Source organism: Sinocyclocheilus anshuiensis, unplaced genomic scaffold, assembly GCF_001515605.1.
Source record: "Sinocyclocheilus anshuiensis isolate Anshui unplaced genomic scaffold, SAMN03320099.WGS_v1.1 scaffold227, whole genome shotgun sequence".
Taxonomy (NCBI): Eukaryota; Metazoa; Chordata; class Actinopteri; order Cypriniformes; family Cyprinidae; genus Sinocyclocheilus; species Sinocyclocheilus anshuiensis.
In genome coordinates this window covers 1,110,643-1,121,915 of record NW_015549590.1, presented here as the reverse complement: position 1 = coordinate 1,121,915, position 11,273 = coordinate 1,110,643, and the positions used below count along the sequence as shown (strand labels likewise).

The 11,273-nt window shown below is 41.2% G+C and overlaps 1 protein-coding gene and 1 long non-coding RNA gene across 2 annotated transcripts; one reads left to right on the top strand and one right to left on the bottom strand.

The window, feature by feature from the left end:
* The first annotated feature begins 754 nt into the window (after positions 1-754).
* On the top strand, positions 755-5,182 carry LOC107658056 (neuronal PAS domain-containing protein 4). The gene is made up of 8 exons (XM_016446463.1): positions 755-1,233; positions 1,633-1,796; positions 1,943-2,045; positions 2,132-2,438; positions 2,556-2,665; positions 2,906-3,041; positions 3,139-4,925; positions 5,038-5,182. Exons 1-8 carry the CDS (start codon positions 1,059-1,061, stop codon positions 5,064-5,066), a joined length of 2,811 nt encoding a protein of 936 aa, XP_016301949.1. The 5' UTR covers positions 755-1,058; the 3' UTR covers positions 5,067-5,182.
* LOC107658060 (uncharacterized) lies at positions 2,346-10,589 on the bottom strand. Its single transcript, XR_001630744.1, has 5 exons — positions 10,456-10,589; positions 8,263-8,334; positions 2,885-3,013; positions 2,531-2,686; positions 2,346-2,418 (listed from the first exon to the last, which is right to left on the bottom strand). It is a non-coding gene; the product is annotated as an uncharacterized LOC107658060 (long non-coding RNA).
* Between the last annotated feature and the right edge of the window lie 684 nt (positions 10,590-11,273).

Genomic DNA, 11,273 nt, shown 5'->3' with positions numbered 1-11,273 from the left:
CATCATAAGTACTGCAGCGCATTGTCCCGCATGCTACTATAATCTTACATTTTGTGAATGGAAATCCCTTGAAGAATTCATTCTGTGGTCACACAGCTTGCCAGATGTGGAAACTGACGCAAATAACGCAGCGATGCATGAAACTACAGCAATAATGTCAGGGATTGCATCCGTGCTTCCATGCAAACATTTCTGCATCCATGCATGAACATGCAGTGCAAGACATTGGATTACAAGACAGAAATCATTTTCTGAATCATATCTGAACTCGGTCGGTTGGAGGCAATCAGCATGCCACACAAGGGGATTGGGGGAGAGTGCTCCTCTATCTCGTTCGTATGCAGCTCAGAACCAGAACCCCCCTTCTCTGTACACGTCTATACACCGAAGTGCGGTGACTCCGTCTACGTTTCACTCTCTGTCCCCGCCCATTGCTCGGTTTTGTCCAAATCGGGCTTTTTGCGTCGCCGGAGCTCCCGATTTCAAGCCAACGTCATCAACGGAGAGAGGGGATGCTGACGTCGGAGCAGAGTCAGAGCGCGCGGGTTGGGAGGGGTGAGACTAGTGAGTTTCAGCATTGCTTACACTTATATGAAACGTATAAATCCCCCCGCCCCCCCTTTTACTCCATCCCCCCTCCCCTTGCGCTCTTTTTTACGTCGGTGTTGGCGCGCTGGGAGCCCCCCTACACTGGTGAAGCCCCAGCCTATATAAATTACCGGCTTGCAATGTTACTCCACCAGATTAACGGACTCCGGATATCTGGGCGATAGACGGCTTCAGCAGCAGCCGACTGACTCAATCTCCGACCCGGAGGAAAGATCCATCCAGCCTCCGGTCCGCAACCTGAGCCAGGCGCTGTGGCGGAACCGCGGGGGGAAACCCGGGAGAGGCAGGTGAAAGGAGAAGAGCAGCCGTACTCTGGACATGTGCTGAGATGACACACCTGTGAACGCGCCTAAACTCTTTTGGGAAGAAGCCTCATACTTTTCTCAACTTGCACCGTAGTCAACACTTTCAGCAAAGCTCAGAAAGAGTCCTCAGCGTTAGTCACCACAATGTATCGGTCCACCAAAGGAGCGTCGAAAGCTCGAAGAGACCAGATAAACGCGGAGATTAGGAACCTGAAGGACTTGTTGCCCATCTCCGATGCGGACAAGTCTCGTCTCTCCTATCTTCATATCATGTCGCTGGCTTGCATGTACACGAGAAAGTCTGTCTTCTTCAGTGAAGGTAAATATAATTTCAGTTGTTTGGAAAAACAGTCGAATAAAAGTCTTTTAAGTAATCCTCAAAGCTTCATAGATCTGAGTTTGTGTTGAGGCAATACTTAATTTTACGCGCTTGTTGCCGCGAGTTGATGCAAACAGGTGCATCTTTAATTTTTTTTTTTTAACACTATCTGGGCTGCTTATGCGTATAAAATACAGAGAACTATTTTTAAGACACAAAAGAACATGCAGTTCAAACAGCGCTTTGAAACGATATTTCTCTCCATGGTGCTGAAACACAAACGCTGTCCATGGTGCCGGAATTAAAATCGTGATATCGCATTCGTGGATGATCTTTTCTTTCACTTTTCTTACAAATGAAATGTAATAGTTTATTCAGACTTAAACTTACTTCTTTCAGATACAGCTGCAGATAGCAGTGCTGAGGAAACTGCAGGATTCCTCACATTTCATGAACTGAATGAGTTGGTACAAATGATGCCAGGCTTTCTTCTCCTATTGACTGGAGAAGGGAAGTTACTGTACCTGTCAGACAGCGTCTCAGAGCACCTCGGACACTCAATGGTGAGTCAAGCAGACAAAAAAAGTTATTTTCATTAAATCTTTATAGGTTTCCCCTTCCCTTCATCTCAAGTTATTTTAGCCTATTCATAAGCAATATAAATGAAAGAGGAAGTTCCCCTACAGTGTATTCTTTTTTGAATATTTAGGTAGATTTGGTCGCTCAAGGGGACAGTGTGTACGACGTAATAGACAGTGCAGACCACTTTATTATGAGGAGTAACTTGGTACCTCCAACTTCACCTGACACAGGTAAGATCTTTGAAAAAATGCCACGCAGATACATAATATATATCAGATTTCTAAGTGTTCATTATTTTCGTGCCTTTCCTCCTTAGATCTTCTGTTCCGCTGCAGATTCAACACCTCCAAATCAGTGCGTAGGCAGAGTGCAGGCAATAAACTTGTTTTAATCCGTGCCCGCTGCCTGTCACAAACTCCCATCGAGTCTTCCCCAGGATCCTACTGGACTTCCAACCCAGTGTGGGTATGTTTCTGCACTCCTCTGGAGCCTCACACGTCCCGAGGTGGAACTGCCCCGGACAGAGAACCACCTTCATCTTCTGCACTAGAGAGCAGCTTCTTCCTGCCATGTTTCCGTTCTCAGCACAGCCGTGACATGAGACTTCAGGAAGCACAAAACAGGTAAGGTTAAATGCCTTAGGTGTTTTTTTTTTTTATATAAAACTGTGAAATACCAATAATTATATGCTTTAAGAAAATAAACATTTTCTTACATTTTTCCTTTTTTTCAACTTTCAGTGTGAATGTTTATTTGGGTCTAAATGTGGAGACTCTGCGGTCCCAATCTTGGTACAGCTTCCTGCATCCTCAGGATCTTTCACATGCCTCAGCTCAGCACTGCAGCCTATGTGAGTCTCACTCTTGAATGACTAAACATACAAAATTCACCCTTATTTGCTTGGTTAGGCCCAGCATGAGCACTCTTCTAGCTCACAGTTGCCTATCAACATTTGACACTTACAAAGAGCAATACAGAGTAATATGCATCTGCTGTAAAAAAGTACTTCTGACCACCCGCCAAGACATGACATAAAACCTCACAAGAAGTTGAATATGTTTTGACTTACCCATCTTTTTTCCACACACAGTGAGAGAGGGAGGAGAGGGCAGGGCTGAAATGGTGGTTCGTGTAGAGACTGCAGATCACTCATGGGTCTGGCTTTACATGGTCTTGCAGCTGGAAACTGGGGAAACCCCTATTGTCAGTAACAATTACATTATCAGGTAAGACTTGGCCTATATCTGTAAAGTCAAGACTAAAAACCAAAGCTGAAACAAGTAAGAATATCATTAATTCTGTGTCTTTTTCTCTTTGCCACAGTGAGACAGAGGCTTGGTCAGTCAGGCAGCAGCTGAGCTCTGAACAAACCCAGCTCTCCTTGGTGCTGGGCTCAAGCACTTCCCAACAAGAAAGCCTAAGCTTACAGAGTCCAGAAACACTCTCAAGCCCTGACCAAGTGTTTACACCAGGAAGTAGTGGCCTCTCCGGTCAGTCATTTGACTTCAGCACGGCAGCATGCAGTGCGGGATCTACTGAGGAACAAGGTGGCAGCTCCTCAATGGAGCCTGCACAACTGGAGAGTGGCCCACGTTCCAGTCTCTCCTCTTTGGAAGAGGAGAGCTTCTTCCAACATGAGCCCAGCGAACCTGTGGCCAGTCCTGCTTCTGCATCATCTCCCATTCCAGTCACGGTTGCAACAGTGTCTGACTTGGACTTCCTCACTCAGAATATTCTGCTGCCACCAGCATTCCAGATAGATCCTCCTCTACCAGCCTTGCCCCTTCCTCTTCCACCTGTGCCTACCTCCCAGGCCCAACAGACCAAGGAGTTTGAGTGCACACCCCCATACACACCTCAACTAGGTGGAAGCAATTTCCCCTTTGGGGAACCTCATTTTAGCTTCGATCCTACCGGGGCTACCTCACCACCTCCTCTTGCTCCAACTGCAACAGTAACCACGACGATGGCTCCATCTCTTTCTCCATCTGCGCCAACGAACCCACAAGGCAGCCCACCTCCTCCTCCGACGACAACACTTTCAACTATTTTGCCTCTCATTATAACATCTCCAACCACAGAGATCCTCTTCCCAGTGGAGCCTTGCAGTGGGTCGCTCTACGAGAAACTCCCTCCTACTCCTGACAGTCCAGGTGATGGTGACTGCACAGTTATGACTTTACCAGAAGTCCGTGGTCCGCTGTATGTTGATGTCCCCCATGGGCCGCTACCTTACCCACCAGAAGGTCTCCTCACACCTGAAGCCTCACCTGGAAAACAGCCCAATCTACCCTTCTTCTCCTCACTACGTGAAAGAGAAAAAGAGAGAATGGAGATCCCGCTTTTAGCCCAACACATCAGCACACTAGTAGAGGGCTTCTACCTAGATCCACTCCTGACCAAGCTGGTTCCTTCCACCATTTTTGAACGCTCTCAGTCTCCATCTCTTGATTCTATGGGACTTGATTCAATCCCACTGTTGGGCGAATTCTACCCACTCAAGTCTTGGAAAGGCCTGGACCTGCCCATCTTCCCTGATCATGACTCTCTGTTTGAGGAGAGTGTCTTGGAGACCCTTCTGCAGGACCTCACGTCCTCCCCTCCCCTCTCACCGACACCCTCTTCCTCCTCCCACTCCAGCCCCCCCTCCTCCCCCTCCACTCCTGAGTGCTGGTGCCCACCCTTGCACTTCGACGGGGTCTCTGCTGTGAGTGCCGGTCACTTCTGTAGCGTCCAATCGGCGCACTGTAACAATGAGGCCGGGCGAGGGGCTATGATGTTGTCAGTCAACACAGGCAACATGGCAGATGGGAAGGCGGCAGGCGAAGTTGCCATGGAGACAGAGGCAGCATCATCGCCTCTGTTCACGGGCATACCAACATCTCCACCACTGCAGCTGACTGCCTTCCCCGCCTCCCCAGTTTTGTTGCCTGTCTCCTCGCCTGTCAGCCCCGCATCGCCCGGCCTGCCCTGCGCCCAGTCCCTCCTCGAGGAGCTGGCCGCCCTGGAACCCATGTTTGGGGCAGGTGCCTCGATCGCCCCCGGCCTGGGGCAACAACCTGAGTTGTATCAACTCCAAAGTCATGCACCGCAACAGTGCTTCCGCAAAGGTGAGAAGCTGAACCTTTTTCTGATCATTTTGCTTTATTGTCATTTTTGTCAAACTGAGTAACTGTTATTGGTTTTAACATTTTGTCCCCGTTCCTTCTTTTTGTCTTTCAGATGGGAGTGGAAGTGATCCTCCGTTCTAAAATAAGTCTGTGACTTACTTCATTAAGTATGGCATATTGTCATATTTCATGGAGCTACTTTTGCTGAAAAGTGAATATTAATTAACTGTATAAATATATACATAATGTATATAATGCCAAAAAAGACTTGAACTTCCTCAAATCCACTGAGAGTAAATCGTCACGTTCACAATTGTTCATCTAATTATCCATTCATTTATGTTAATAATAGTGCAACCCTTTGGTAGCAATGCAATATACTAGTCTTAAACAAATCCTAAAAGGACTAAGAGGTCAATTTATGTCTTTCTGCTATAATGTAACATGAGCTTATATGAGTGAGAGTTACAGCTCTGACTTTGTAAGTGTAAACTGACTTACAGACTTGCATTTGTATTCACTTGTAGTGAAAAAACTCAGTTGTGAACTTTGAGGACATGAAAAAAAGCTTTCAGTAAGAAACAACAGATAGCTAATAGCTCAGTGCTTGTCATCCAGCATCACACACACAAAACCCAATGTGTGGAATGTATTCACATAATAGATCAATATTTGGTCATTTCAAAAAGTGACCAGTTTCTAAAAGTATCAATATCAGCATGTTTCCCACAGCTGATTCACTTTGCTCTCCAATCTTCCAGCTCAGAAACTAATGTCAGAAACAGTATTATAAATGACAGAATTAAGACTACATTGGGCTTTGAGTTTGTGAATGCAATTCTTGGACATATCATTCCAAATGTGTTTCAATGTGATGTACAAATGTGAACAAATTCCACTTTGTGTGCAAGACAAGTCAAGTTTTCACATTGTTCTCCTACTGGCCGGTGGACACAAGCTGCAGCGGAAGCCGCCAGGGAGAAGGACAAAATATTGTGCATGGCTTTGCATGCACGGACATTACTGGACTTATTTCTAGCTACTACTGAGTCACGGAGTAACGAATCCATTCAACCAGCTACTCCAATGGGCATGGCTAGAAGGAATTGCACTGGACTTTTGCAGCATCAATATTTGTAATGCTTGCAATCTGCTTAAACTCTTGAGTGCCTGGCACATCAAGAGGTTGCAGACCTAAGAGAAACAGCACCTTTATTCAGTGAATACCACAGTGACATCGCAACTTTGCTGTCTGCGGTGTGGAGTGGTGACAATGACTGTGTGAATGATCGATTCTTCTTTTTTGAGAGGGGTTAAACAAACAAAAAAAAGTTTTGTTTTAAAAAATGAGCGAGAAAATACAGATGGGGTTCTATTTCTATTCAGTTACTAATCGACACGGGTTGAGGATGGTTCTATTCCCATGGTGTCGACATGCTAACGTAGAGTTGTCTACGGTCAAGTAAAGGATTGATTCCTATGTTCTAGCTATTTACATGCTAAGTTTAAAAATAAAAAAGTATTTTATTGTATGTATGCTGATTTACAGGGTGCATGGTGCACATGCCTCTAGCTAGGCATGATGCGGAACGGTTAAAGATTGTAATCATTTGTACATTTGTACAAAAAACGGTCTGTACATATTGAAGACATTTCTATCGTATGAGATGAAAACATACTTGACATATGCTATTTATGAAGAATGGACATTGTGGATCAGTGTTCTTTTGTGTCGCTGATAAGTGTATTTGGTCGTCAAAACAGAGGCATTTATATTAAAGTGCACTTAAAAGTACTCATGTGTCGGTTTCTAGTTCCTCCTAATGCCTTCCCATTTGCTAACCACTGTCCTTTCCTCGCTCCCATTCCTCCATCACCCTTGTCGCTGTATCCCTTCTTTTCAGTGCATGCTCCTCACTCTTTCCCCGGAGCGCGGACTGCTCAGCAACAGCACTGACGCACGCTCGCGATGAGACGCTATCTGACTCAGACTGACGCACACACTTGACATAGAGGCACTCGCACAGACCGCCAGCTTACCGCTTTGACGCACTCACGTACTGAATGCCACACGCACGTAGCCCCCCCCCCCTTTTCTCTCAGCCCACACTCAATGTACCGGCTATTTTGACGTCGCATGACAGCGTTATCAGACTCCATATATGGGCTTTCCTGCTCAGGGGCACCAATTTTAGTTTCCTCCTCCCTTTCCTCACAGCATCCTTCCCAATAAGGAGAGAGAGAGAGGAGAGCTGTGTAGCTATGCTAATGAAGTAAACGCACAAGGGCCAGTCAGCCAATTAAAGCAACCGACGTAAATGTAATTCAAAGCCTCCTCCCAATTCTAGCTCTTTTATGTAAAGCACAATCCCGCTAACCCTTTTCTTTCTCTCCCTCTTTCCTTCTATTTTTAGACACAATGCACCTGGGGGAGCTTAAATATAATCAAGCATCATAAGTATAGTAACCATCTGCCATAAAAGAGTAGAACAGAGCTGTGTGTCAGCATGTGAACATTTTGTTTCAGCCTCTTTTAGCTCCCCCGTTGCAGCTTATTGAGCCTAAACAGCATCACAGAAACCCAGATTGGCTCTCTTACACCATCTGGTGTCAAATAGAATGCATCTCTGTAGTAATCCTAAAAATACAGCATCCTAAAATTAGGATAACAGCATTTGTTAACCATAAACTAGAACAATTGGGAAAATTACACCCCATAAACCATATATTTTATTTCACAAATCTATGCTTACGATGTACAGAAAGATCACTGAACACAGTTTTTCTTCTGTTTTTTTTTTCTATCTGCGTATTTCAGAAAATTACTATTTTTAGTTGTATAGTAAAATAAAAACTACAGTAAAACAGTAAAATAAAAACTACAAAATTGAACAGTCACTAGATAGACAGAGAGACAGACAGACGGATAGACAGATAGATAGACAAATAGATAGATAGATAGATAGATAGATAAAGTTGTTATAACACGTGGTCCCACTTCATATAAAGTGGCCTGAACTACTATGTACTTACATAAAAAAATAAGTAATGTACTTGTTGTGTTCATATTGTATCGCAAAACACTTCTGCTGCTAATGAGGTGGGATACGGGTAAGGTTTAAGGGTGGGTTAAGGTGTAAGGGATGGGTCAACGGTGTAATTATAAATGTAATTACAGAAATTAATTACAGATGTAATTATGATGCAGGTATTTTTTTACAAGTACAATGTAAAAACTTGCATGTATACAATAAGTGCATTGTATCAAATGATTAATTTAAATGTAAGTACATAGTAGTTAAGGCCACTTCATATAAAATAGGACCTAACACGTTACCTAGAAAATATAACTTGTTCATATTGGACTGGCTGAGTGTCTGAGTGGATGGTCCCTGGGTCCGTAGCACTCCTGTAAAAAATGAGAGAAAGTATTCAGGAATCAAACAAGAATCAAACAATGTTTTTGTATATGGGCCATTCTACAGAACTGGTCCAAAGTCAGAGTTGGAAATGTGCCGTTTATTCTCATATTGTATTTTCAGAAAGTTTTGGAATATTTGTCCTCTCCCTAAATTTGTCACTACCGGAACACAGTAATAATAATTTAATTAGAAGGGTTATATTAACCTATTAAGATTTTGCTTACATCTACATTGTAAATATATTCTTTTTGCTATTTTATTGAAGTTTTTTCAGAGGTAAATCAATAACAATTACATTTTTAACAATATTTCAAGTATAATTTATGAGATTTGTTGTATTTTGAATCCAATTTTTCTTTGTAAAAGGCAAAAAGGTGATAATATTGATTTCAAAGTTAAGGATTCATTAGTTTGAATATACACTGAACCAAAAATATTATAACATCTTAGTTGATAATTCAGTAAACTTTATTTTTGACAAAACATCCCACTTTTCGGTAGTGGCACATTTTCGGTAGTGACAGTAATGCTTTGGTAGCGACCACATCACATTACAGAATTTGAAGTCACGTACTAAAACACTACTAAAACAAATACAAAAAAAAAATGTATAACTGTACAAAAATGGTTTATTTCCCCCAAATATGAGGATTATGTGTTCCATTTAGTCACTACCGAAACAATGATGACATGTTTCGGTCGTGACAATTTCTCCACCAAATGTTTCGGTAGCGACAATTTTAGATACTTTTGAACGTAGCTCAAAGATGCTAATCAGCATATGGTTAGCTAGCACAGTATTGAACAGTGGTAAACATATAAAAACTAAATGTTATGGAATAACTCCCAAAAAAAGTGTGCATAATTGCAGAAAAAAGGTGTTCGGTAGTGACGTTCCTTAAAGTTACACACAGATATTTCAGATTTTTGAACACATTTACCTCAAAATGATGGGGCCTATCTACTCACACCTTGTAGCTATGAGAGAGGGGGACACAGGAATATTTCCTGATCATAAATTTAGGGGTGTAGTTAAAATCATTCTCGGCCAATGGACTAACACATACACTGTTTCGTTAGTGACGTGAAAAATGCAGGACACATTTTTTTACATAAATTTTCATAATTTACAAAGAAAATATAAAATAAATATTTTTTGAACTTCACTTTTTAAAAGAATCAAAAAGATACTTTTGAAATCAACAATGGAAAAAAATATAAAAATGATTTAATCATTTTCATAAGTTGAAATTTAGGGGTTAGGGTTCGGCACAGCTACCTCCCAATTGAAAGTACCCAATAAATGATGATTTTATATGCTTACTAATATTTTAAATATTATTGTGGGTTTCAGTAGATAATATAATTATCTTAGTAAACATCTAAGATTTGAATACTAAAATGCTTTTTAAATGTGTTTTTTGGTTGTGGGACAGCAGTTTGCAGTACTGTAGAATGGCCCATATAGCAAACAGAGAAGATTTTAGTAGGGGTACATACAATGAAACTAAAATGCCCCCTTGTGGAAATATACAATACACACACATTAGAAAGTGGAAGTGGAACTTAATTTATACCGAACAGACAGATTAGTAGTTGACCTAATATTTTCTCAGAACTAGACCACTCTAAACGCATAGAAGAGTGACTTCCTTTCATATGTCTTTTTTCAATTGTGACATGACATGTAACATGAATTACAGCACACCAGTTGTGGGGTGGCATGATTTTCATTTAGGCTATCACACAGCTATGTGATGATGATGATGACACTCTGTTTTGTCTCTTTAAAAGCAAAAGAACTGATTGCATTCATTATTCAGAAAGACTATTGAAGTTAGTAGAGGCGGCTGACAAAGGTTAGTTCACATTAAAGTAAAGCCACTCACTGGGGCTTGAAAACGATCAGTCAGAAGCCAAGATCAGAGGAGAAGCGTCTGAGAAATTTGTCTCAGATTTTAGACAAAAGCACCTAGTTACGCCTGTTTGAAAATTATATGCACACAGGGACACAGATCTAGCTGGATTCTCAGGCTAAAGGCTCACATTTAGCTCACAGTAATATGCAAAGCACACTCCATCCAGGATGTAGAGGGAGTTACACTCACCAATGGATGATTATCTGTGTCTGTTAGCATCCTGCAACAGTCTTTAAAGATGCAGTGCCACCATGTGGACATTCAAGGAGCCTTCTGTGAATTTAATAGCAATTTTATGAAAAGTCCAAAGAATTAAATGTAGCCTTTACAATAAAATAGGGGCTCAGATTTAGTCATTAAGAAAGCAGGTTTACAATAAGATTCCAGGTTCCAGGTTTATTAAAATCAATTAACTACAGTTATTTTTAAATTAACAGTGAAAAATACTTCTAAAGCATTTATTAATTTCAGTTTGTTCATTTCAACATGTAACCTATAATACATTTTGAAATAAAAAAAAAAGCTGACAAAGAATAATAAATAGGCTACTGTAACAAATGTATGGCTCATTGTTAGTTAATAAATTAACTAACGTTAACTAATGGGACCTCATTGTAAAGTGAAAGTATTATTCATTTAGGGGTGTAGTTAAAATCATTCTCGGCCAATGGACTAACACATACACTGTTTCGTTAGTGACGTGAAAAATGCAGGACACATTTTTTTACATAAATTTTCATAATTTACAAAGAAAATATAAAATAAATATTTTTTGAACTTCACTTTTTAAAAGAATCAAAAAGATACTTTTGAAATCAACAATGGAAAAAAATATAAAAATGATTTAATCATTTTCATAAGTTGAAATTTAGGGGTTAGGGTTCGGCACAGCTACCTCCCAATTGAAAGTACCCAATAAATGATGATTTTATATGCTTACTAATATTTTAAATATTATTGTGGGTTTCAGTAGATAATATAATTATCTTAGTAAACATCTAAGATTT

Coding starts and splice junctions, on each gene's coding strand:
- LOC107658056 (XM_016446463.1), top strand. CDS start 1,059: ATGTATCGGTCCACCAAAGGAGCGTCGAAAGCTCGAAGAGACCAGATA. Junction 1,234..1,632: donor GTCTGTCTTCTTCAGTGAAG/GTAAATATAATT, acceptor TACTTCTTTCAG/ATACAGCTGCAGATAGCAGT. Junction 2,666..2,905: donor AGCTCAGCACTGCAGCCTAT/GTGAGTCTCACT, acceptor TTCCACACACAG/TGAGAGAGGGAGGAGAGGGC.